Raw genomic sequence first — 25,896 nt, 5'->3', positions numbered from 1 at the left:
GCCTTGACCAGAGTGGTATGAAGATGGCAAAAAAAAAAAAAAAAAAAAAAAAAAAAAAGACGCGGAACGTTATCACTGTGTAACGCGAGATGCCGTGGCAGCTTTTAAAGCATTTTCAGTTCGCTATATGTTCAGGTACATAATTTGAGAGCGGGTTGCGTGTATTTATAAGTTATAGAGCACAGGCTTCCACACGGTCGTTCTATGAATAGCGCTCCTGTTCAGTCGGCCGTTCAACATTTCCTCGGGCGGCGTGTGACACGTATACCTTCGCTTTTTCCATACCCTCAACAGAATCCATTATCAATTTGTCTTACCTTCTTCCGCGTTTTCCCCAGTGGTTACCACCCTCCAGTACTACCACCGCATCGACGCGAGACACAAGAGCCTGAGCTTAAAAGGTACCACTGTAAGGTGACTGACTCAAGCGTGGCCGGATGCAGTCGGATACAAGTCAAGGACTAGGCGGCATATGACCCTCAACTAGAGAGATGCCGTCGGCTGGGTCCTCTAATGACGTCTTGGTTTAACCAACCTGCTATCCCCCTCTTAACGCCGCCTCTTAACGTCGTGAGTGCCGACCAACGCCATTGGGTTGCTGTAGTTTCGAAGAACAACCTGATCGTAAGCTCAGCTAGGCTGTCTGTTGATGCAGGAGTATTATGAACAGGCTTATTTTTGTTATCCTTGCTGTTGAGAAGGGCTGTCTTGCAAAGGCAAGCGCAGTTAGCTCAGACTCTCATCCATCCGCTCACGTTCGCTGAAGTGAAGAAGCGACTGCTTCTTCACTTCCGACGATGGAAGGTGGATGGAAGGAAGACACTGCCGACGATGGAAGGTGGCGGCTGACCGGGCGGCGGCTGTTACGAGTGGGGAACAGTAACCCATTTAGGCGGGAAGAAGAGATCCAAACGCGGACAGTGTCTTGAGATGAGGGAAGGGGGAGGCGGCGGTACCCCATTTTCTCGCCTGGGCGCAGCCGAACGCGTGCAGCCGAGCGTGAAGCCACCTCCGCGTCGTCGTTCTGTCCGGCGCGTTCGAGGCGTAAAAGGAGCCCGTCGCGAGGTTCATTCCCCGGAAGAAGCGGACTGGCCGGAAGGGGAATCGATGTTGTGCTTCCTTCGGAACATAGCGAGCGACCAATAGCGGGCCGTAATAGAGGCGCGATCGGACCGCGGCGCGACGTGCTTCTGCGCTAATTGAGTCTGATCGTGCGCCGTACCGCTCCGGCTTCGCGTTTTGCCTTCCTCTTTCACCGCCGCGAGTAGTTACGGGAGCGGCTGCGAGTGCAGCGCGTGTCCCCCTGAGAAATAGCCTCCGGTGCCTGCGCACAAAGGACGGGGCCCGGGGCGCCTAATTTCTTCTCCCCATGAATCTTTGAATGCGGCGGCTTGACGCCCGAAGGCGAGGGAGGGGGAAATGTACCCTCTGGCGCGAGCTGTGGTGGCGGGCGCGTTCGGCAGCGGGCAGCGGCGGTGTGTTCCCCGCGAGGCACCCTATTCCCTGCTGTCGCCGAGCGCGCGAGCGGCGGCGTCCGCCCCTTTCCATCGACAACGCATGCGCCCATCGATCGGTGTGAGGACCCTAGGCTGGGCCCGGCGCGCCCACTCGTCCCTCTCCAGACACGCGGCATAGCCATCCTAGCCGGCCGGCCGGCTCTCGGTGGCGTCACAGTCCTGGACGCCGGTTCTCGGACTGCTGTGCTCCGCCCGTCGCGTGTGCACGCGCGCGCGCGCGCGCTCGTGTGTGTGTGTGTGTGTGTGGTGCGAAATCCGCCCGACAGCGTGCCGTGTCTTGCCATGCGTCTTCGTGACATCGCCTGCATCCTGCGTCCGCATTCTTCTCGCTGAGAGCCCCGAGAGGACCGGGTTATGCCTCCTACGGCTTCCAGAGGCAGCACGTCTCTGTTCCAGGAATTCGCCGCCTTCTCGACTCCAACCGCCGCCGTCTTCGTCGCCTACGTTGCATGTCGTATGGTAGCGTAGCCGTGGAAACCCAAGGAGCGTCGTCGTCTCGTGGTCGCGCGTTAGGCTCCAATGCCCGCGCCACGCACCCTATGCGGTGAGCAGCTCCTCCGCTCTTTTTCTCGCCGTTTGCGTTTTTTTTTTCTTTTTTCTTTCCTCCCGCGGCGCTGAGTCAGGCGGCCACGCGCCGTTGACAGCGCGCTCGGGCCGGGGCGCGGAGTCAAGGCGACGCGTGGCATCGCCGGTGACGCTGCGCGCGCGTTGGCGTCGTTTGTAGCACCCTTCTGCGTCCTTTGCGTACGCTGCTGCAAGTCCAGAATTTACAGGTGCAGCGTATCATGGCACCACGTTTTGCCAAGAGAAGGGCGCCAATTGGTCCTTCGGGGTGGGGGCATTGTCCTCCGCTACCTTTCCTGAATATCAAGCCTGTCATTTCGTCCACGACGCTAACAGATTTGTGGGTGGTAACATACGGCTGCGAGCGCAGCGCGGAAAATCGCCTTTAGGAGAATCTTCGCCATTTTCACCGAAACTAAACCGGCGATTCGACGCGCAGCTGCTTGACACTGTCAGATATGCATGCACCTGCAGCGAATCGGTCAATTTCTCTTTGCGCAACCGTTTATTGTTATTTGTGCGTACCTTGCGTGCGCTCTGTAGAGGAAAGCTGTCTGGAAGCAGCCACCTTTGAGCCTCCAGGAGTCATTTTTCTTGTCTTGTACACCATCGCTTTGGCCTGGAAGCAGCTCGACGTTCCTCCCTTGCAGCGTGCACGGAGACCGGCCTTTCGAGAGGAACCTCGCGTGCTCCCCGCTGCGGTCGATGACTGATCGCTAGGAGATCGGCAGGGGCGCGTACGGCACTGCTTTGCTCCGAGTCTCCCCCCTTCCCCGTTTCCCGTTCCTTACGCTTTCGAAGGCACAGTGCGTGCGTGTGGAGGGTTCTTCCTTTCCCTTTTCTTTCGCTTCAGCGCCCCGGCATTCTGAGTTGCGTATAGCACTTGCTTGCACTAGTTTTGCCTGTAGTGTTCTGTGATAGTCTAGTTTGGGCCGAGTGTGTGCGTGCCCATTTCCGGAAGAAAAGTTGCTTAACGTGCTTGCTCGAGCGTACAGAACTAGGTGAACTTTTCGGTTTCAACGAAAACAAAATCCAGTATCCCAAATTCGGCTTTCACCGAAAGAGGTTACAGTATTAACGCGGTAGCCGTAATGGTCCCGTTCTGCAGGAAGTCCGGCGTTTTCGGTGTCATGCGAAAAATCATGTGGCAGTTGTCAGGCGACCTTGGCAGGTATTGATTGGTCGGCGCTTTGTATGACGACATGAGTCCCGCGCCAGGTATTGTCAGCTTGTGCTTCTCCTTTGATATGGGAGAATGAAATGGGAGTCGAACCCTCCGGGACTTTTGGGTGATGAGTAAAGACTTTACTCCTAGGTCATGCAGGCACGTTCGTACTACTTGGGGGTGGGGGATAGGTATCTATATCGGATGGTCTGTCACATATTAGAGTAGCTTATGACTGTATATACTAATGAATGCGCGGGATAATATAGGTAGTAATTAAGTAATTAGCGAATAAGCGAGTATCAAAGTGAATTAACGCTTGTACGTTTGCAATAAATAGGTTATCCCATGTTTTGTTTTGTTTTGTTTTTTTCTCATCAAACATGTCTCGCTTGAACCCCCCCCCCCCCCCCCCTCTTTGAAGTTCACAGCTGGCGTGAAATGATTTAGCGCTCGCTTTCGCAGACCCAGCGGCAGTTCGGAAACCGCAGTGGAGCCTTTGCCTAAACTCAGGCTGAATATTTACTGAACATTTAGAAATGTTCTGTCCCTCAGCGGAAAAGAAAACCTTCTCTATGCGAAGTTGCAGAAGTTCATGCACTTATTTACGCGTAAAAAGACATTCTGACTTTTATTCGTGCTTACCTTACACCTCTACATTAACACTCAGGGCTGATAGCTTATCATGGTGGTGAATAACGAGGGCCTTGGCGAACGTCATGTGCATCGGTCGACCCATGCGGTTCATTGATGAGAACACACTTTTTGTGATTCTCTGCTGTTTTTTGCTTATAATATTGGTGGTGAAATTTCTCTTGAAGCTGAAGGAACACCTAAGAGAGCAACCACTGCCGCTGAAAACTCTCGGAAAATGTTGTTTGAATTCAGACTGGACACTTTAGCACCTGTTATGATCATCGCATATAACGGCCCCAGGGCGTGCACCCCGCCTAGAACTATTCGTCGCCTCGCAGGGATTATAATAGGTCAGTCTCAGATTTTCTTGAAGGTCCTGGGAGAAGGCACGAGCATACCAAAGAGAAGAAAGACTACGGCGAATCTTCACTGGGGAACTCGGTTACAAGCAGTGTCGCCCTGGTGAATGGTGCCCTCGTCCCTTGAAAGGAGGGAAGAATATGTAGATATTTCATGCATACTTTGCCACAATGAAAAAATGTTCCTAATTAAAAAAAAAAAAACGCATCACTGGCGTTAAAACGTTATTTTTTACTTATGGCGCTTACAACTGAACAGCGCATCATGGTTTGGAAGAAATATGTCCCATGCATAAAGAGAAAATAGAAGCTCACTATCGAAGTGATGCTCGCGTTTATCGTAAAAATAACAAGAACGTTATTTTTACGCTCCTGTGGCCGAATTTTGACTGCATTTTCTTATGGTGTAGAGTAAACATTGACAGCGATCATTTGCACTCTGAAGCACCCTAAAAGAACTGTTTAGCTGTCCAGCTAAAAGGGAAGCGGCTGATCACGGCAAAAGCAAGCAACCAGTAAATGGAAGAGGGAGGGGGGGGGGGGGGATAATATTGCCGGTATGGAAGGCCCGTAGTGATGCAGAAAATATTTTTGCATGACTGCGCCCGTCACAGTAGTATGACCGCGAAGTTAATTCATCTTTCTGATGTGTGACTACTATCAGCACACCGGGAGCCGAACTCTCGGTGCTGTATAGTTAATGAATTTTTGGAACCAAGGTCAACGATGACACTTGGAATCGCAGCATTGTGCAAGGCTGCGAACTGGATTAGAGTGCGTCTGTTTTATTATTATTATTATTATTATTATTATTATTATTATTATTATTATTATTATTATTGCTTGCCGGAACTTCGGCACATCAGTATTTTTTTCACTTGCATTGTTTTTGTTGTTGGGGCTGTAGGAAGAAGGAAAAGAATATGTACGGGCTTGCTACTGGCTCTGTAGCTGAGCCTCCTCTGCTGCCCCGTGCGGACAGAAGAGAAAATAAAGAAGAAATAAAAAGAGGGAGAGAAAGACGCGCGCCGCAACAACAGCCGTCGTGCACCACCGAAGCAGTGGCGGGTGCAATGACGGCCTACAACAGATAAAATACGGTGGCAGGCTAGCCCCCGCCGCAAGCAGCGGTGACCTACCTGTCCCAGCCCCATGAGGGCCGGGATCAGCCACCCTTCACCACCTGCCCACCGGAAATCGGCAGGGGTCGCGGCAAGGGTTGAACCGGCATCTTGTAGGGTGCCTCGATGCGCGCTCCCCCTTCCGCCGCTCCATTCAAGTTTGGGATTGCAGATGGTAGGAGCGCAAGACAAGATGAGACTTCTGGAGGAAAGGCGCAGTATCCCACACTTTCTCCGAGAAGTGTGCGTAATTGGTTGGTACGCCATCGCTCCTGTCGCGTGGCTTTCCTTGGCGCGCGTTCAAGATTGGGATTGCAGATAACAGGAAGGCTCCTGAAGCGCTATGGGTGGGCCAAAATATGGCGGAGTTGTCTCCACCCTTCGAGGGCGCGAGGGAGCGCGCATCGAGGCACCCTAGCATCTTGTATACCGCAGTGACACATTTCGGACTATTGGGGCATTGAAGCATATCCGTACCCGTCTCGCTGGCTCAGTGGCTATATATGACGCCTTTGCAACTGACCAGAGGTGCCATTTCGACCTATACCGTGGTGACCGTTTTCTGGTGGAGGCAAAGCGCAGAAATGCTAGTGAATCGTAGTGTCGATACCCATGTAAAGACCGTAAGGGACCGAATTGCCTCGCCTGTGAGGCGCTGTTGCGCCCAGGGTATGGGCCCATAGCTCTCGCCACCAGTTTCGTAATCGAGAGCTGCCTGCTTCCTTAACGGTAGCGATGAATCCCAGTCAGCGCCGATGGGATGAACAAGAGGAGTCTTTATACACTACTTACAGGACCCGCATTTCGCTGGTATTCGCATTTGTGGTCATCCTTGCTAAAATGCCTCTGTCAAGTTGTAGTTGATACAGGTTGGCAGGTGACGTGGCCGGGCGCTGATAGGTCGAGTGTGACGTCACGAGATCGCATGTCACGGCCTAATTGACAGGAGCTCCCAACTTCGGCAATATAGGCAGCACATTTCAGTTGGAAATCCAACCCACCTGGACCCTTGATCCCGATTGAGATACGCTGTTACTCCGCGCACAATGCAGGCACATACGACGGCTCGATTAAAGCGAGGCTTTGTGTACGTATGTCAGATGATCATTCACATAATATAGGAGATTACACCTGTGTGCTAGAGCGCAATACCACGTAAAATTGTCCGCAATTTTTTTTTAACTATGCACTGAATGTTTGCGGATGGTGCAGGGTGATACATAGCACCGTCTTTAATGTACAGGTGGGCACATAAGTAAACGGAGCACGTTTTTTCGTTCAATATAAAGTCATACCTTCTGCACTGGAGATAAGAAAACAATATTTGCCCAAGTGAAAGGGGACTGGCGTCGACTACCGGTTCGCACATACTACGAGTGCAAGCTTCAATTATGCAAAGCGTGAAAAAAAAAAAAAAAATAGAAGAAAATATCGTGATCCGTTAATGTTGGGTCGTGCTCCCTACCAACCTTGAATGTCCTGCTTAGGGTATGATTCGTTGTTTATGGATGCGCTCGTACACGTTGTTTTGACGTTTTAATTTGGGCTCGCGGCTTCTTGCTTCGTTCGTGGCGGTTTGTGCGACCCTCCGAATACGCGAGATCACTTCGTCAGCACTCGAAAGATAACGGGCCTGGAGATGGGTAAATTAGCCAGGTGACTCCTTGGAGCGAGAGCTCGGAGGTTGTCATCGTGAGCCCACGCTCGTCGCGCCTCGTTCTCGCGACACTCACTCTTGCCTGCGCAGTGTCGCGTCCGCCTCTCCTCTGCGCCAACGCCGCTCGTACTGTCAGCGTTAATGGTGAGGTCAATTTTTCAGCGAGAATTGCGTCTCCTTAGCGACGGCTGCCCCGCACATCAGCGAGGATATCTCGCTGGGCCTCTCACGCAGCACTTCGTCACTGGCCGTCACGCCCCCGTCATCACCGGGATCGTCCATTCGGCGCAGTGGACGATGTTAAACCGGCTTCTCCTCAACATTGCTTGCTGCGCCCGTCCCAGTTGTCCAAAAGCGATAGAGCTTCTACACAGAATGTTGCGAGAAAGTTGTTGTTTTGTGATAGAGTGTGGAAGTCGCATTGGCGAATTATAAAACGGATCCAGCTGCTGGAAATCAAAAGGAAAAAAATCATGCTGCCAGGCCAGGTCAGAGACGTGTGTTTTATGTCGATTCTTATATTTCTTTTTCTCCCAAGTCACGTGTCTCTCTCTCTAATGGATGCATTATAACGGAGTTCCGTTCGGCCGCTGTCCCATCCGCATGCTTCCTTTCCGCCTGAAGCTGCTTACCCGCTACAGAATCCCCTCGGCGCGTGTTTGTCCGCTCTTTCGGTATTTTTTCCTGACACGGGCATGGTGAAATAAGCTTCGTCAGAGCGTTCTGTTGCGGCGTTCCGGGGTGCCAGATTAACGGGACTCCATCAGCCGACTGCAGTGGGAGGCCAGAGCTCCCGTCGATCGGTAGCTCGAGCTCCGCCGCGGGTGATGTGTTAGACTGTTGTGTTGTGGCCTTGTTAGTAGTGCTGCGTTATTTGCCGTGCGTAGGCGCTCGGCCGCCCGGCGGAACCTTGAGCGGTTTTGTCGACTCATTTTGTGTACTCATCTCTTGACGTTGCTTCGGGAGTGCCCAGTGCACTGGCGGATTAGGCCCCTTAACGTTCCGATCGTTTGTTCCACTCTGTTGTCTTTAAGGGCGGTGTTGTCGCCACGGCGCATAGTCAGTTTTCGGCATGTGTGCGGAAAACAGGCAATCCGCGTATTTTTTTTTCTTCTTCTTCTCTCTTCATACATATCTAGTAGCGTGACTAATGCGTCTTGCCACCCGTTCCTATTTTCTGCTTTTTGTTGTACACGAGCGCAGTTGAATGCCGGAGACATTTGTCCGTGAACAATGATTGTCTGATTCATTCAAGTTTTGTGGCTGCTGGTGCTTATCAGCATACACTTTGAGTGTGTGACTCACTTAAAAGGCGAAAACAGTCGTCGTACTCGTCTCTTCCGCGCGCGCTGAATAGCACACACATGTTTAAACAGTCGAAACTGTTTTCGCCGCCTCAGTATCCCTAGGCAGCGTGCTTAAACATTTTGCTTCACAAGCATACGACATCCTTCGTATGCCCTTTGGCGAGGCATCTGTGTTCGTGCCGTTGTGTTTATCAGCTTTCGTTAACTTCTGGTTTCTCTCTTCCGCGTTTGCTGATGTCGGCTTGCCTTCGACGTCTGACACGCAGTTGTTAAGAACGATCTCAAGCAGTGTAATGATCAGATTAACTCCCTGCTTGTGCAGCCCGTTCCTGCCTTTGCCGGTTTCCTGAGAAGACTTTTTTTTTTTTTTTTCCCCATTCTCTCGAAGCTCGAGTTGAAGCACGTTCATTTGCCGTTGGAAGCTGCTTGATTGAAGCATCACTGTCGGCGGCGGCGGGACGGTGTCGCTGAAGTGTGTGGGATTCGTTGCTTGCTTGTTGCGAGACGTCGGCCCTTATGGCGCTGAAGTGGGTGTCGTTAGCGAAGCCTTATACAGGTGTGTTTACGAACACTTAGGGTTTCCCGACTCCTTTTCTTTTTCAGCATAGCTTCGAGGTGTAATCAATGAGGTGTTTCTTCAGACGCTTAGAGGTTTCCTGAAAACATTGTTGAATTGAGCCTTCGCGAAATTTCTTCCGGGAAGCGATCTGTCCGAGTTCATCGGCTTTCGGGGTTATATATATATATATAACCCCGAATATATATATATATATATATATATATATATATATATATATATATATATATATATATATATATATATATATATATATATATATAACGAGCACCCTCATTTCCCCTTCATTTATTTGCTTGTACCTTAACGGGGGTCTCGGTTCTGGCAGTCTTGAAGCCTTAGGTAGCGTAAGAGGGTTCTAGCACAGCTTTCGTCCTCGCTCTTGATCACGTTCTACGTGACGCTGGCGGTAACACAGGACGTTCCACGTCCACCGCTATGGTTGAGGGTGGCGCTGGTGAACACTCTCGAGGTTCGTATACAGACAACATTAATACCCGAGAAAGTAGCAGGTGGGACAGCGGCCGATGTAGCTCAGTTGAAAGAGCACCGGACGCGATATTCGGAGGTCGTGGGTTCGGGTACCACCGTCGGCACGTTGTTTTTTCTTCTACTTTGTGTTTAATTATCTTTCCCCTAAACAGCTTACATAAAGAATTAAAAAAAAAAAGATAAAGTACAATCCCCAATGCTTTCCTTGGCTTCGCCGACTGTTGGCTCCTTTCCTTCATTATATATATGAAGGAAAGAAGCCAACAGTCGGCAAGGCCAAGGAAAGCATTTTGGATTGTACTTTGTTTTTGTTTTGTTTTTTAATGTTTACTTCGGTAATCACATAAATTAGTAATGGAAGAATGCGCAAGGCGATTTCTGGGATTTTGTTTTCTGTTTTTTCTATTTTTGAACTTGTAGGTTACGTGAATGGCCGCTGTTCACACGGGTTGTCTCTGCTTTTACTTTCAACCATCTGGATTTATAGACAAAAGTAGACTGAGGCGTTGCACTGCTTAAACGACACTGTGCATTCTTGGTGCCTTGTTGCGCCAGTCTTGTGCGGCAAGACGCAACAGTGTGTGAGGGGAGGACCATGTCATTATATGTGGTCACGGCTTAGCTGGCTTGACGCAGATGGCGTCATAAGCAATTGCGGAGTGTAAAGTGCGTCGCCGCCCACAATACGTGACATTCGTGGTCATATCGCATAATATAATGGTGCGGGCACTTTGCAGTCGTGGCACGATAGTTGGTGTGACTTGTACTTTTTTTTTTTTTTTTTTTTTTTTCGGACGGGATGGGACCCTATCTTCAAAAGGTCCCGTTTCAGCAGCGAAGCCCCATTTGACTGTGCGTCTTCGCTCCGAACTGTTCTTTGTTCGTTTACATACTGCATGTTGCATGACACTTATTGGGAACAAAGCGCTCGCTTGATGAGGGGCATTTGTCCACGCAAAACCAGTCTTGCTTAAAGACTGAGGGCCGTGCGTTCATTCTGTTGCATTTAAAAAAAAATAATAATTTGTTTTCGTCCGGCAAGAAATTTTTCCAATGATAACTATATGAAGCATGGGCCCGATGTAACTTGTCCGTGCTTGTAATGTACTGTTACCTGAGAACCTCCCTTCCATTCTTTTCGCCTCTCTTCTCCTTACAGAGTACAACAGATTTGAAGCCAAGATCCACGACCTGAGGGAACAGATGCTGAACACAACGGGCAGCCTAAGGACTTCTCAGAAGCGGTCGCTTTACGTCAGGTATGTACATTGTTTCTTAATTGCTGTGCGCATGCGTAAACTATGCTCGCCTTTTTTTCTATCTGCGCTTCAGGCGTGATCCCGTTCTGTAGAAGGCATAGAAGAAGAACTTCCGGCTAGGCAGCACCACCCAGTGGCAAAAATGAGTTACTGTCCCACTGCAGATCAGTGCTGTGGCGAGGAGCATACAAACGCTGCGTTTTGGACGCAAGGGACGCCATTTCACGCACACTTACTGCTGTTAACTCTCATCTTCTATTCTGGTCTGATATTACAGCAGCGTTATCATGTAGGCTAGATAATATGATACATATGAACACACAACGTCGCTTTGCAAGCTGTCAGGCGTCGTAGTAGTAGTCGGTGGTGCAAAAAAAAAAAAAAGAAATCGTATCAGGGTAGTTTTTGTTTCTAGCGATTGATTGATTGATTGATTTGTGATTGGGGATTACAATTTGGAGAAACCATTTTAATTAATTTACTGATGGTTTAAAGAAATAAAAAATGAAAAATTGGAGGGAAAAAAAGCTGGGGGGGGGGGGATTCAAACGGGTCGAAATGTTCAGATTAAAAGTGAATACTTGATGACGCTCAATAAGAAAACTTAGAGAGTGTAAGTGATCAATTAATTAAGTAGAAGAAAAGAAAATGAAAATTGTAAAAGAAGGCATTAAAGGTTCCAAAATGCTCAGAACAAAAAGCCAATGCTGATTGTGCTGATTTAGAAAATTCATAGTTTGTAATTGATCAATTAAATGAAATGATAGAAAAATGAAAAAAATTGAAAAAAGAGGGTTCAAAGGTGTTAGAATGGTCAGAATGAAAAGCCAATGCTTGATGAGGCCAATTTAGAGTGTTTAATTGATCATCAAATAATTGAAACAATTAAGTGAAAAATTCGTTCGAAGGCATCATATTCCTAAGAGTGAAAAGCCAATGTTAACCGATGCTAAGTGTCAGTGTTTAAAATTTAAAAAAAAAAAACAATAAAAGAAAAACTCAAAAAGTGAAAAACAGTGTGTGAAACGCTATCGCGTCATACCTTTAACCAACGTTGCTAGACTAGTCTAGTAACGTTGCCCTTAACGACGGAGCTTAATTAAGCGTCCCACTAATTTTCCCTCTTCGTTCTTCCCGATGAGCCAGCTCGCGCACTTGGACCATAGAGCGTGGGCCATTCGTCCCTGGCAAAAGTCGGACAAGTGAGGCATGTATCGTGCGTACGCTGCACTCGTTGTTACACCCCATTCTTGAGCGCGCCATGAGCAAATTAAACGCCGTATATCTTAGAAGCGCGGGCTGAAATTTTTCGACACGCGTCGGTGTCAGCAGCGGGGCTCGTTTGCCTCTGGGGTCCTCGTGCAGAAACTGAGTTAGTTCGAAAACAGTTTCTACTGCTTATCGGCTCACACCCGCGTAGCATCCTGCGGCGCAGCGGAGAGCGCTACGCAAGTGTTGCGCTATTTGACTGTTTAGCGCGCCGTGGATGGAAACCTGGCGGCCGAGCCCGCGGCGGAAGCGCCCGCCGGCTGTACAGATCGGCGCCGACGGATGTGTAACGACCGTACTTATCCGCGCGGCTGCGACGACGCTTTTTGCTGGCTCCCACTATCCGGTCTTCCCGGCTATCTTTAGCGTCGCCTCGCTACCACCCTCGCTGCAGGCGTGGGTGTTTGAAACGAGCCGGGCGGTACAGCGCCCAAGTTCAGTGCGCTGTGCTTAGGCGAATCTTTGACTGAACGCTACTAAGCCCGCGAACGGTCGCCAGCATATTTGGCGCCGCTGATTTTCTCGTCCCTTCTTATCGTCGCCTCCGGCGAACGGCGCGAATGAAGAGAACACGGAGATGCGCAGACCGTGTGACCCGCATGGAGCGTTTTTCCGGGCGATTCGCCGGCGTCGACGGCAGCGGAGCGTTTTTTTGCCGCCGGAGAGGACGATTTTGCCAAATCGTCGGGATCTGGCTGAACAGATAAAAACGCCGACGACGCGCCGACGCCGGAAGTCGGCAGCGGCAGAGGGCCAATGAGAGCCGGAGCAGCCGTCACGTGATTCCGGTTGGAGCCACGCCCACGCCGGCCGAGAGAGAGAAGCTCGCGAGAGCGGAAAGAACGAGGGGGTTTGGCGCTCCGACGGCGCCGAGGGTTTCGGGTTTCTCGGCCGGAACGACCGAGCAGCAATGTAGTCTTTCGGAGTCGCGGGGGCGCACGAGGCAACGACAGCAAGGTCCGGGCATCGGGCACCGTGCATTTCCTTTTTTTTTTAGGTTTTTAGGTTAGAGTTCGGTGAATGTGGGCCGTCCGCTGGGGCCACGAGTGTTTACGCTGAGCTCGGAGGTTGTTTATGAGCTGCTAGCCTTGCCAGCGGACCTCTGATACCTCCCTTGTGCTATGGCTTCTGCATCTAGATCCATAGCTGTTGGAAGTGATGCCTTGCCTGTTTTCTTGACACACCTGACCCAGAAGAAAGAGAGGAAACCACAACTTGAAGCTCGCGGCGACAGGGAAAACAAGATGTGCGCGACCTCGACGCACGGCCGGATGGGGGCGCGTGCATCGCGACTGGGCGGCAAAAAAAAAACGCCGCTCGGCTGCTGACCATGCGGGAGTGGAATCGTCAACGCCGGCGCGGGCGTCGGGCGTGCGACGCGTTTTCGCGTGCAAAAAAAACTTTTGGGCGCTAGTTGATTATACTGACAAACTGGGTGCAGCAGTACTTCTGCGCGGATATCTCGGCATTCAGTTTTATCCTTAAAGGCCGCGTTTTACGGGCAGAACTAAATCTTGCGTCGACCTGTACATATTCCGGCTCTGAAACGTATACCAACACGAAGTCTAAACCCGCCCCAGCTGCCAGACTGGTGCATAATAATACAAGGTCGTGGTTGTTTTCTGCAACTGAAATTGAATAATGGAGACCGCCCTGTGTCGTCGCTTCCCCCTGGCTTGTGCCTATCGCAGTTTTTAATTTTCCAGTGTCTCGCCAACTGGCCTACCTATCTACCCTTCCTTGACCGAGAGTTTTGTTTTCACGAGTGACGCGGCGCGGTCTGCGTGTGTTGTAGCTCACCTCTGCAGAAACACTCGCAGGAGCCCAATGCTAAATTCTTTTTTTTTTCTTTTTGCGCACCGCGCTCTCCACAAACACAACGCTGGAGCAAGGTTTAGCCCATATCAAGTCGGCAAGCGAGTGGAACGGCTTAATTAACATATCAATCGGTGGGCTCGAAGGTGGTTGCTGTCATCGCTGTCCATTGTGAAAGTGGTTGTGTGTCGTCGCTGTGGAAGGGCGTGTAAGCCTACCATGTAGTAACTACCAAATTTCAAACCTTCGAGACGTGCAGCGCAACGGAGGCGGCGCGGGAAGGACAGTTGCGCGCTCTCGTCTTTTCTGTGCTGTTCCCCTTGCGCCGCCGATCTTGAATAAAACGCTCCGTCTCGCCAAACAGTCCGTTACTTCAAAGTCTAGAACACGCGGCGCCCACACGGTTTCAAACATCTCAGCGTGTTTTAAGGTGAATGCCTTACTAGCCCCATTATGAGAAAAATCCTTGTTCCGTCGCATTGTGATCACTCAGTAGTAGCCACAAAAGATGACGGCAGCACGCTGACGGCCGGAGAGCGAGGTGGCTGGCATCATCACTGGCGGCCTGCAGTTCTTCCGGCATTAATATCAAAATAGTGACTCGACCTATCTTTGCCCAGAGTTCCGGCTGGTGTCATGCCATTTCAAGACGCATTTGCCATGCATCTGCTAGCAGAGTTAGGGGCTAGCGTTCGGCAGGGATTCGAAACGGTGGGATATGTATACATATGCCTCCAGCTGCATGCCTTCAAACCGAGGTTTCTGTTCTAGACACCATAGTTTCTGTGATTACGTCTCCCAGACCCCGCGTAAAGAACGGCGCATTCTGCGCCCAGCACGCAAACACATCGATTACTATACCACCTGAAAAACTTCGATACATGATGTCGTAAACCTCACTCGAAAACATATTATACCCACGCGTCTGTAAAGTTTGCGCATTCCTGCAAGAGGGAACTAGCCCGCAACGTTTTGTTCAAGTTCGCATTCCTGCACGTAAGCAGTCAACTTTCTCTGTCGAATTCGTGACATCGGACGGACATAAGCTGCCTTCAAGAGCAGGGCGCCAAGTAGCACGGCCTCTTTTTCAGCGTCAGTTCTATTTTGAGGATAAGTGACCGTGGTGTTAAGCATTGTACTTTTTTAAGCAGCTCTTACCTAGCCGTCCTGATGAGGCGACCGGTAAGCTTTTGAGGCAGAAGAGAGTACCTGCTCTTTTTTTTTTTTTTTTTTCATCATGAAAGAGGTCATGAAAGAGATGAAGATCTGGGAATGACGCGTTTTGGTTTGTTTTAGTTTATTTTTATTGTTATTCGTTTTTATTTCATATTTTTGTTTCATTATTTGTTTTCGTTGCTGTCATTTCTGGCCGCCTGGCCCGCGAGGGATGAATTTTCCGAGTGCGGCCCGCAAGGGAAGGAGTTTGAGAACCCTGGTCTAGAAGCTTTTTCTTCGTGACTGATGCGCGATGCTCAGGCTAGTCTGTCGCAACGCGCTTATTTCTCGTCGTTTAGCTCCTACCGACGGTCCCCGCTGCAAAGAGAGCCGATTCGCGCACCGGTTGCGGTGCCGTAGCCCGGGGCCCTCGTATAGCTGTCTGACGTAATCGCGATAATTTCCCGCCGGAGTGCGCGACGGGGCCTTTTTAGCGCAGTTGCGCGCGCAGCTGCGTGCGGCTCCCGTAAGTGGCCTAATCAGCTTGCGCCACTTCAGATCTGCCCGCTGACAGGTGCGCCCAGGTGATGCGGCTGCGCCCTGCCGCGGGAGGCAGTCTGGCGCTCTGTGCAGAGACTGGAAGGGGAGCTTTCCCGCAGCGCTTCCGAGGCGGCGCTCAACGTGTGCTGCAGGAAAGCGCACCTGCGGCGCCTGGAGCGGGAGGGAGCAGGGACGGGTTCGCCTCTCATGCAGGTGGCTCGGTTGAGTTGAGCGAACGCTCGGTGTGGCAGTAGAGCTGAGAGGCGCGGCTATAAGGATTAGATTGCATATCGTAGCCTCATTTGACTGCGCCGTTTTTACCAACTTCTCCTTCCATGTTCACTATTACATGTCTCCACTTTGGGCCTCACGGAAGTTTTTAATGGTGTTAATGCACTTGCAGCTCACTCTGCTATGGCGTGCTACAACCGATCGTGTCTCCTCCTTGTGGACGTGATTAAGCACTTTGCATCTTTTGGAATACTGTGACGTTTTGAGACTTTATGGATTTGTCAACTTGCACACCTTGTAGTTGTTAATAATGGCTGTTGAGACCAGTGAAAAACAGATGAAACTTGGCCACTGTCGAGCATCTGTTCATTATTGTGCGCAGCTACACATTTGAGATTGCAGTGCTTGACTTCGTTTCCTGTCTGGTGCAGAGCCCTCTTCGACTACGAGCCATCTCGAGACAGTGGGCTCCCAAGCCGAGGTCTCCCGTTCCGCTTTGGCGACATCTTGCACGTCATCAACGCAAGCGACGACGAGTGGTGGCAGGCGCGCAAGATACTCCCCGATGGCCATGAGGACTTCATTGGCATCATTCCCAGCAAGCGCAGGTGAGGAAGGGCCTGCTGCTTCTTAATCAACGACACCAAGTGTAGCTGATGATGTGAAACGCATTAAACAGTGCACTGTAATGTGCTCACTATAAGCTTCAGTGCACACGATATGGCAGCAGCCCAGTTATTGAAGCATTGCAAGCCAGATGTTAATGCAAATGTATACATTTAATCATCAGTGCGAGCTATAAGGTATACTGAATGTTTTGGCTTTTTGGGTGGACTGTTGAAAGTGTTGCTGATTTACTATGAAGCAGAAATGCTAGATGGTTCACTCCAGATGCATTGCAGGCTGTATTGAGCACAACAGTACATTGCTACAGATCATTGCAGCATACATAACTCCTGCCTCTGTTCAGTTCTTTCTTCTTTTTTTCAGGCAGTGGTAGAAAAGGGAAAAGAATGTTGTTCTAATCTGTTGGTCAGTAAATATGCTAAAGGAGTACCTTCTCGTTATCATTACTAGAAGTTATATTTCATAACAGTAGCTGCAATTCTTCATCAGTAATGTACTGGCAAATCACAGGACGACCCATTGCGGTGTTGCATCTTGATTCAAAGTTCTGAGGCCACTGTATCTGTAGCTGATATGAGTATTATCCAAAGGTTTTTTTACAAACCACAGCACAGAAGCATAGACAAAAGATGGAGGGCGGGAAAGATGACCACGGTGCCATGTTCTTCTTGTCCGTCTTTTGTCTTTGGTGCACGTTGTTCACACTGTGTTCTCTAAGATGGGACATCAACTGACCTAGTCATTCACCTCAGTCATTCAGAGCCCTTGTGCCATCTATTTGTGCAAGATTGGTGCTCTTCTACGATTACGTCATATGAACGCTGTAGCAACCCTGTAAGACATGGAGCTCCCCTATGGAATATGCTCAGTAGCTTCAGCATGATCAATCACCCCTTGAAAGCACTAAAAGAAAGCATTCATTATGCCAGGTGCAGCAGCACTTCTCTGCCTTTCCTCTCCTTGGCTGCCCTTAACATATATGGCAGTAGACGGAGCCCATAAACTCTACTGTTAAGTGCTTTCAATAATGCCATTAGTAATACGAGAGACTGTGTTGAATAGAGGATGACAGAGTGTGTGCTCACTGGCCGTATGTTTGCTGTGCCTTTGTCCTGCAATGCATATACCACGGTGCCAGAAGTGCTCACTGCTTTTGTGTTCCGTTACACATTACAAAAATTCCATGAGGTGGCATTGTATTCTTGTTTTATATTGCTCTTCACATTCCCCATCTCCTTGCAGAGTGGAGAGGAGGGAACGCGCAAGGCTTAAGTCGGTCAAGTTTCAAGGAAAGAGCAGCTATAGCGACGGCAAAGTAAGATGATTTGTTTCCTGTGAGACTTCCTTGCTGCTGTTCTGTGCTACAACTGCATGCCAGCTCCAGGTCTTTCTTGCTTCATGCTTAAAAGCTTGTCTTGCGCTTTCGATTTCTTCTAGGGCACACTAGAGAGGAAAAAGAAGAATTTCTCATTTTCAAGAAAGTTCCCCTTCATGAAGAGCAAAGACAACAGCACGGAAGATGGCAGTGATGTCGAAAGTGAGTCTTACAAGTCTTTGCTGCTGTTCGAAATGCGTAGAATTTGCTTGTTTCTGGCAGCCGGTATCTTTTTCTGGTGTATGCATAGTATTGCATAAAAGTTGTCCTTTATATTTTTTATTTGGTGCAGTGTTTTGCCATACCGACCACTACTAGCGCTTAACTGTCATATTGTCTCCAATACCAATATCACCAATCATCCTCAAGTAGTAATTCCTTTAGTAGTAAAGTAATAATCACCATGTGATTTTGATTCATGAGATGTGTTACTTCATTGGTTTCTGGTTAGAAATAAAGAAGAAATTTTTGTTGAAAGAGAAAAAACTGCTTTTGGGGGGGGGGGGGGGGGGGGGGGGGGGGGCGCCTTTTGCTCATGATTTTGCACACAAAGTTGGAGTTCTGTCTGAAACAGATACTAAATCATCAGCAATGCTGCTGTCAGAACTGCTCCAAGAAGCAGCTCTATTTCTCAAGATTATTGCTGCTGAAGGCATTCTACATGTGTGATGCCATTATGAAATGGCTGTTGTTAGGCTTTAGACACACGCGACAGGCTCAAAACATGGTTTTTCATATGCAGCTATTGTCCCCCAGTGTAGAGATTTACAACCAATGCAGTTCCCATCCTTAACTCATCTCTGGTGGTGAGAGCTCTGCAACATCAAGCTGGACGAGTGTGACATGCCATTAGCGATTGTGATTAGCAAACAGTCACCCAAGTGCAGCTCTGGGTTAGTGGTTAAAGGGAAGCTGCACTGGTATCAGGATTCGGCTAGTTCTGAGGGGTCGAATGTTTTGAAGTTTATAGTTTACGCATGCAGAATATTTTGGTGCTAGCATCTGAAACAATAGCACAGTCAGCACTTAAAATTGCGATGGCTTTCAGGCTTCTTTGCAACAGAGCAAGGTGGGGATGCATGATGGCGTCAAATACAATATCGAAACATTTCCCACATAGAAATGATAGATACGAAGAAGTAAAAACAAACTGCCAAAAGCACAGCCCTACAAGCATTGTTTGGTGGCATCAGTGCTCCTCAAGGGCGAGGGCAATGGAAATTTTTAATATTGCCAACCATCGTGTTATCGCCGAGCTTCTCCGCTGTTCTCTGCTAAACTGAGAAGGAGCAGGAGCGTTAACCGTCGGTTATATGGTTTTAATGCTAGTGAAAAAACGCTTTTCATGCATTGCCTGCAGCATATATATGCATAGATTTGATTCCTTGAATATCGCCTTGTTCTCAAAAAGTATGGCAGTTGTTCTCTAATGATCAAATTCAGGAGTAGGTTCTGGAGTGGGGGACACTTATCGCAGCTTTCTGGTCTGTAAGAAAATTTTTTGCTTAAAGGATAGCTAATCCCCGCCCCTCACCATTGGCTGCTTTACACACATCTCTTCCATTTGCGAGCCCTATAACCAGTATATCAAACAAGCCTGCCAGTAATTTTTCAAAACAGGCCTTTCAGTGCATAAAGATGGCACAGCTGTGGCGTGTAGAAGAGTGCCCACCCATACTTGTCACTTTTGCTGCGCACATCACATAGCTTTGTCTCCCATGTCGGAACACCACACAAGGGCAACCACCACAGCATGGGTAGAACAGAGAAGGTAACATGGCGCACGCGCCACTGGGTGGCGTGTACTGCTGGGTGCTCTAACGGCATGCAGTTCTCGAAAGGCATACTGGGTGGCTAAAATTATTTGATTCACAGCATTACGGGCAATATTGATATCAGAGTTCTACAAACTGGCCTAGCTATTTCATACAGCTGACAAACAGGTGCTTAACTGTAATGTGCAAAAAGTTTACTGTGAGAATTTAGTTACCGAACTAATGATTCACCTGCATTCTCTTTGTCGTGATTTACTATACCACAGAAGCCACCTTAATACCCCAAATAGCCTGTCCTTAAAAATTGGTGGCAAACTTCGCTTAGGCACTGTGCATAAAACTTTTTTTTTTCTTTTCACGGCATGTAATGAAAAGTCATTTCAGTCTTTTGTTTACATGCCTGGATATACAGTACAACCCCTTGCTTGCTTTCTCATATTTAATGTAGCATGCTTAAGAAGCAATAGTTGGGCTTGAAAAATTTTGTAGAGCTACTGTGTGTGTGTGTGTGTGTGTGTGTGTGTGTGTGTGTGTGTGTGTGTGTGTGTGTGTGTGTGTGTGTGTGTGTGTGTGTGTGTGTGTGTGTGTGTGTGTGTGTGTGTGTGTGTGTGTGTGTGTGTGTGTGTGTGTGTGTGTGTGTGTGTGTGTGTGTGTGTGTGTGTGTGTGTGTGTGTGTGTGTGTGTGTGTGTGTGTGTGTGTGTGTGTGTGTGTGTGTGTGTGTGTGTGTGTGTGTGTGTGTGTGTGTGTGTGTGTGTGTGTGTGTGTGTGTGTGTGTGTGTGTGTGTGTGTGTGTGTGTGTGTGTGTGTGTGTGTGTGTGTGTGTGTGTGTGTGTGTGTGTGTGTGTGTGTGTGTGTGTGTGTGTGTGTGTGTGTGTGTTTAGAATCTTGTGTCAACACTGAGGTTCTTAATATTGCTCATTAAAAAATCGAGGTGTTTTCTGCATTTTGTTTTTCTTTTTACTCTGCTTTCCAGGGGACGGGTCCCCAACCAAAGGTAATGCCACAAGAGTGCGCTCCTTGCTCGAGCTTTTGTTTAATTTTTGTTGTTGTCTCGCTCATTTGCTTAGAAAAATTTCCTGGTTGGTTCACCCTTCCCTCTGTTTGCTTGCGTAAGACTTGCTGCATTCAGGGGTATTGCAGTTAGCTCGAAATTGTTGTTGTGCATTTTCTGCAGCTTCATTCTTGGGATATTACATTGTGCCAATGCCATGTGTTTAATAACTAGCCATTTATTTACTATCCTCTAAGTTGATAGTTGAGTTAATAGAGTTAATAGTTAAGGTACTGAAATGCATTTTTTGCTGCTCCGAATGACCTTTATAGGACAATAAGAGCAGAACAAATAGTAATCTTTAGTGCTTCTTTTTTAAACTAGCAAACTAGCACCGTGTGTTTACTTACTAGGGAATTATTTAGTATCCTCTGCCTCTGAGCTTATTTGGTAAAGGCATTGATATAGGAAAGATTTTTTTTTTATTGGTCTGAGTGACCTTACTATAACTGTAGCATCTTACTCCTGGAGCTGTAGGAATCAGCTATAAAATGAATAGCTGTCTTTTTTTTTTTTCCGTCCATTTTTGCTGTTTGTAAGCATGCTGCAGTAACTCGGTGTGCACTACCTGTGCATTTGAGGTGCTGTCTTATGCTGTTAGTGTTAACTTTTTGGCTGCTAAGAGATTGTGTTAATGAAATGTTACTAATCACAGTGCAAGCATGGCTGTTTCGAAATGTTTATTACATGTTTGTTGTGTGCACGTTATGCTTATACTGACACCTTTGGACTCACAGACACGGCAAACACATCCTACGCAAGCGATAGCGAAGCAAGCAGCACAAGTAAGTTCCACCATTTTGCATGTTAAGCAGTAACAGCTTCCTTCCCATCATTGTGTACTTCCTTGCTGATGCCTGGAGTTGCACATTTATGCATTATATGTGTGAAATTTTAGCCTATGGCTGTGGTTTTCTGAATGTTTCCCATCTAGGCACCTGTGTTCGTGTTTATTTTTGTCCTTCTTCTGCGCAGTCTCTCTTGGCACTGTTAAGTAGCTTAAAATGTACAGTGCAAGGGACCAAAGAGCTCATACCTCATTGCTTTTTTTTTTTTCCAACACCACATATCCAATGACATTGTAGCATTGTTTTAGCTTAGAGAAAGGAAAGCAAGAAAGGATATCTTCAACCGGTTTATCAAATTTGTAACCGCTGTGCACGCAGTTGCAATCACTGTTGATTTAATGACAGCTGCTCTTCGCTATTGCTCTTCACTGTCTTAACGTGCAACACTTGACAGGCTTTGTGGTTGTACAGTCAAATCTCGATGTAGCGAATCATGTCGGACCACCAAAAGTTGTTTGCTTTTTTTAAATATTGTTGTAATGAAAAAACTTGGTGTTATAAGCCAGTGGTTAAACCTAAGTATGAACCTTGGCAGTAGGCAGTGTGCAGACAAGCAAAATTTCATATGAAAATGTTGTACTAATTTCAAACCTGTTTTATTTGAAAAAATCAGTTTCCCTGTTTTTCCGCGTGCAGTGCACTCGATCAAAAACTTTCTATACCTTCCACTTTGCACAATATGTCATCGGCTACGCCATTTCACCAAGCAATGAATGTGCGGACTTTGTTCATGCGGAATAAAACATCAGGGTTCGATATACCTTATCTTCACTGTTCAGCGAAGTATGAGTCTTGTCTTGGTCTTTCAGGCTGCCTGCAGAGACCGATCTGTTCTTTCCCTACATCCATTTCTTGCAATACGGCCACTTTTTCTGGCAGCAAAAACTTCATGAACTTTTCTTGCCGCCATTGCTGGCAGCATTCATCATTGTATCTCACTAAATTCGCAGTAAGATTATCCGCAACAAAAAAATAACTGCCCACACGTGGTGATGGCACCGGCGACCTACCAGCAAACATCGCAACACACATGAGTAGGATGCCTGAAATGAGGGAAAAAAATGCAGGCAGTTAGGCCTGCTGGCTACTGCATATTAAAATACAGCCTTTTAGTGGCGCTAGGGCACTATATATGGTGATTATGGTAGCTATAGCCCGGGGGAATCATACACACAGAAAGGGCGGTTTCAGTATCACGCCAGAGTTGCGGTGCTGTTAATTTTGGTGGAATTCGTAACGCTGATTTTCCTTGATTCCTTGATTATGGAAGCAATAATAAATGACGTACATTATTCTGAAACATGCGCTATATTTAAACTCCTAGTTCTGAAATATTTTTACATAGAAAATATTGGAAATCTGTTCGGGATTTTGAAGAACATTTGTTAATTTGAAAAGTTTGTTAATGCAGTGTTCGTAGTTACGAGCTTCACTGTAGTGGTAGCATGATCTGTCTGAGACTAAGTTAACTCAGCCATACCAAATTTGTTGCAATAATACTTCAGCAGTTCACTGGCATTTGTTTCATAAATAGAGAGCAACTGTGCGTTGTCTCGTAGGACCATGAAAATATTTGCACTGATATTGTGCCTCCTGCCGTGAGAAAATGTGCCATTCTTCTCCCTTTGTTACAGCCGCAGCAAATGTCACAGTAAGCAGATAGATTGGCGTTTTGTTCGTCTTTTTGAACAGCTAAAATAAAATGTGCAAATAATGTGCTGCTGAGAGAAAAGTCTACCACTACTTGAGTTTTCATATGGGCAACACACCAGCAGTACCGTATTTGCACGATTCTAACATACTGCTTTTGTTCCAAAAATAAGCGTTTAAAAATACATGCGAGTTACAATCGGACTCAAAAACCGAAATCTCAAAAACTGAAACGAAGGAGCTCAAAAAACCATGGCCAGCCACAATGCCGTCGATACCAGCAAGCCACTGAGTTTCCGGTCTTCCAATGAGCTGCCTCTGTTTTTTGGTTGTGTTTGTCCAGCCGCTCGATGCGTGCTTAAATCACGGTATCATGGCTGAAATATAAGCCCGTAAAGGATCGCGTGCACGCCGTTTGTGCAGTATACAGCGACTGGCTCTGTGAGCAGTCCCTCACGTGGTCTCAAGAGAGCGGCGCTCGGAGACTGCGCATGGAAGGCCCTCCCACTAGCAATGGTCATACGTGCGTTTAAAAAATGTTCTATTTCCAGCATCTTGGATGGTACTGAAGATTACCTTTTGTGGTCAGCGGACAGCAAGAAAGAGCTGTCTGCTGGCACTCTGATGGCGAGTAGCCTATGACGTCCATGTCTCATGGCTGTGCATGCAGATTTTCCATTAATTGTTTAAAGCAATTTTCTGACGCTTGTTCACTGCATTATTTATTGTGCACGGTAGAATTGGCGCCAAGTTATGTTCATGGTTCCTAGGCCCTAAATATTACTGTGTGCTACAATTGGGGGCGCTTTATAATCGTGCAAATATGGTGTATAGAGATGTCTGTGCATTCAAAGTTCCCTTCAAATTCTCAGTGCTGCCAGCTTGTGCTGAGAAATTTCTCCCCCCCCCCCCCCCCCCCCTCATTTACAGGAGGAATTGACGAGCCTGTTCTTTCTTATGAGGCTGTTGTACAGCAGGAAAGTGAGTAGCAATATTTCATTATGCATTTTTTTTTTTTTCTTGTCAGTAGCACACTATTGCATGGTTTTGGGCAGTGCCATTTTGTATTTGAGCTTGTAAACCATTGTGAGAAGTGTACAATATTGATCTTCAGATTTCTTTTTTTTCTAGTATGTATGTTATTTACCACTGCAGCTCCCTTTCTTTGCAATTTTCTTTACACATTTATTCAAATCGTTTCTACTAAGTGTATGCACACTGCTGAATGTTGTAATATTGGAGCCTACCTTGTGCCTCACGCCCACTTTAGATTTGCAAGTCTGGGGTTTATATAATTGCCGTGCAAAATAGCTCTCACTGTCTTGTATTATTGCTTGCTCAGAACGCTCATTTTCTCCGGCTCAGTTCAGTTTTCCAAGCCACAACACTTCCTTCGGTGTGCTATCTGTGTGTCTAATAAAGTTACTTTGTTTCAACAGTTTCCTACACGCGGCCCATAATAATCTTGGGACCCCTAAAAGACAGAATCAATGATGACCTGATATCAGAGTACCCTGAAAAATTTGGATCATGTGTTCCACGTAAGTACACTCTCCTTTAATAAGATGCAATTTTTATGACTTGTGAGTGAAGAAGGTGCAATGAAAATGCATCAACACAATTGACAGGGCACTGGAAAATGCCACACCTGCTTGCACATGGCAATGCATTTGTGCACATACTCTCATATTTGTGCATCATCTCCATCACAAGTCATTAGTCAGACTTGTTTGAACTCGTACAGGGGTGGTCAACATACCATTCTCAGCAGTAGGCTCAGGTGTCATAGGGATGACCCTTGCGTTTTGCAGACACGACCCGGCCAAAGCGGGACTACGAGGTAGATGGTCGTGACTACCACTTTGTAGCCTCAAGGGAGCAGATGGAACGAGACATCCAGAACCACCTTTTCATTGAGGCCGGCCAGTACAATGACAACCTCTATGGCACCAGCGTCGCCTCTGTCCGAGAGGTGGCAGAGAAGGTGGGTTGCTTACATGCTCCGCCTATTGGCTGTCGTCACCTTGTTGGTGGAATGGTGGGGAAGCTTGCTCTAGAATTGTCAAGTCAGATGTTTTACGAATAGAAACTTGACTAATCGGCCCTCCTGACTATGCATTGCTTGTGTGTTCATTTGTGTCAACAGTCCCCAAATCTTCTGTTTTCTGTACATATACTATTTCACGGCCCCCGGAGAGAGCATTTTGACTTCCTTCACCCCTTTGCAAAATCGTGTATAGCCAGTTTTCATAAACAGCTCAGGAAACCTGTGCCACCAAATGAACATGCATGTAGGTTTATGAGTTTGTGGCCCCTCAGTCAATGTTTACACAAGGGTTCCAGCACAAGGTTCATGTGTGTATATATATATATATATATATATATATAAACAAAAATAGATGCAGCAAATGAGGGTTTTTCAACACATACCACAGGAGCCATTTATCTAATCCCTTGGAATTTTGGTTTGAATATTTTCTTGCCTGTCAATTGTCATTTCCATATGTGTGGGTCTGTGGGTAGCTAAATGTTGCGATAATTTGTTAATTCTATAATTTGTAGGCAATTAATTTCACAAAATTACCTGAAAAATTTCTTGACGTGGCTGCAGCTTATCCGGCAGCTGATTGCAGATGGTCTAAATTATGTCTTCATTCCAGCCATCTCCTTGGGAGTCGTGCAGCTGAGCAACCCGAGCACACAGTTTGAGGTAGCTTTGACTGTTTCACAAATTGGGAGCCTCGTATACAGGATAACACGTTGAAGCAAGAGAACGCAGGCCCCGATGTAATGGCTGATCCCAAGGACGTCGGTTCGATCCCGTCCACAGTGGTCACTTTTTGACTCCAAAAAGCAAGGCACGTGTATACTGGGTGACGTTAAACAGCACCGGGTGGTCGGAAAT

General features: G+C 47.6%; 1 protein-coding gene across 7 annotated transcripts in view; it reads left to right on the top strand.

The window, feature by feature from the left end:
* dlg1 (MAGUK family member discs large 1) overlaps positions 1 to 25,896 on the top strand; it is a 627,306-nt gene that overhangs the window by 590,709 nt on the left and 10,701 nt on the right. For 6 of the 7 annotated variants that reach the window (XM_084594967.1, XM_084594969.1, XM_084594966.1 and 3 more), the window contains 9 exons: positions 10,555 to 10,654; positions 16,096 to 16,272; positions 17,534 to 17,606; positions 17,729 to 17,828; positions 20,416 to 20,436; positions 21,231 to 21,278; positions 23,922 to 23,972; positions 24,431 to 24,532; positions 24,803 to 24,975. In XM_084594967.1, coding sequence (XP_084451093.1) covers positions 10,555 to 10,654; positions 16,096 to 16,272; positions 17,534 to 17,606; positions 17,729 to 17,828; positions 20,416 to 20,436; positions 21,231 to 21,278; positions 23,922 to 23,972; positions 24,431 to 24,532; positions 24,803 to 24,975 — 845 coding nt within the window. The remainder of the gene's footprint in view (positions 1 to 10,554; positions 10,655 to 16,095; positions 16,273 to 17,533; positions 17,607 to 17,728; positions 17,829 to 20,415; positions 20,437 to 21,230; positions 21,279 to 23,921; positions 23,973 to 24,430; positions 24,533 to 24,802; positions 24,976 to 25,896) is intronic. The other variant, XM_084594971.1, reaches the window with a different exon arrangement.

The sequence above is a fragment of the Amblyomma maculatum genome, chromosome 2 (genome assembly GCF_055883805.1).
Source record: "Amblyomma maculatum isolate TAMU_Amacu chromosome 2, ASM5588380v1, whole genome shotgun sequence".
Lineage (NCBI taxonomy): Eukaryota > Metazoa > Arthropoda > Arachnida > Ixodida > Ixodidae > Amblyomma > Amblyomma maculatum.
This window is presented reverse-complemented; position numbering and strand designations above follow the sequence as displayed.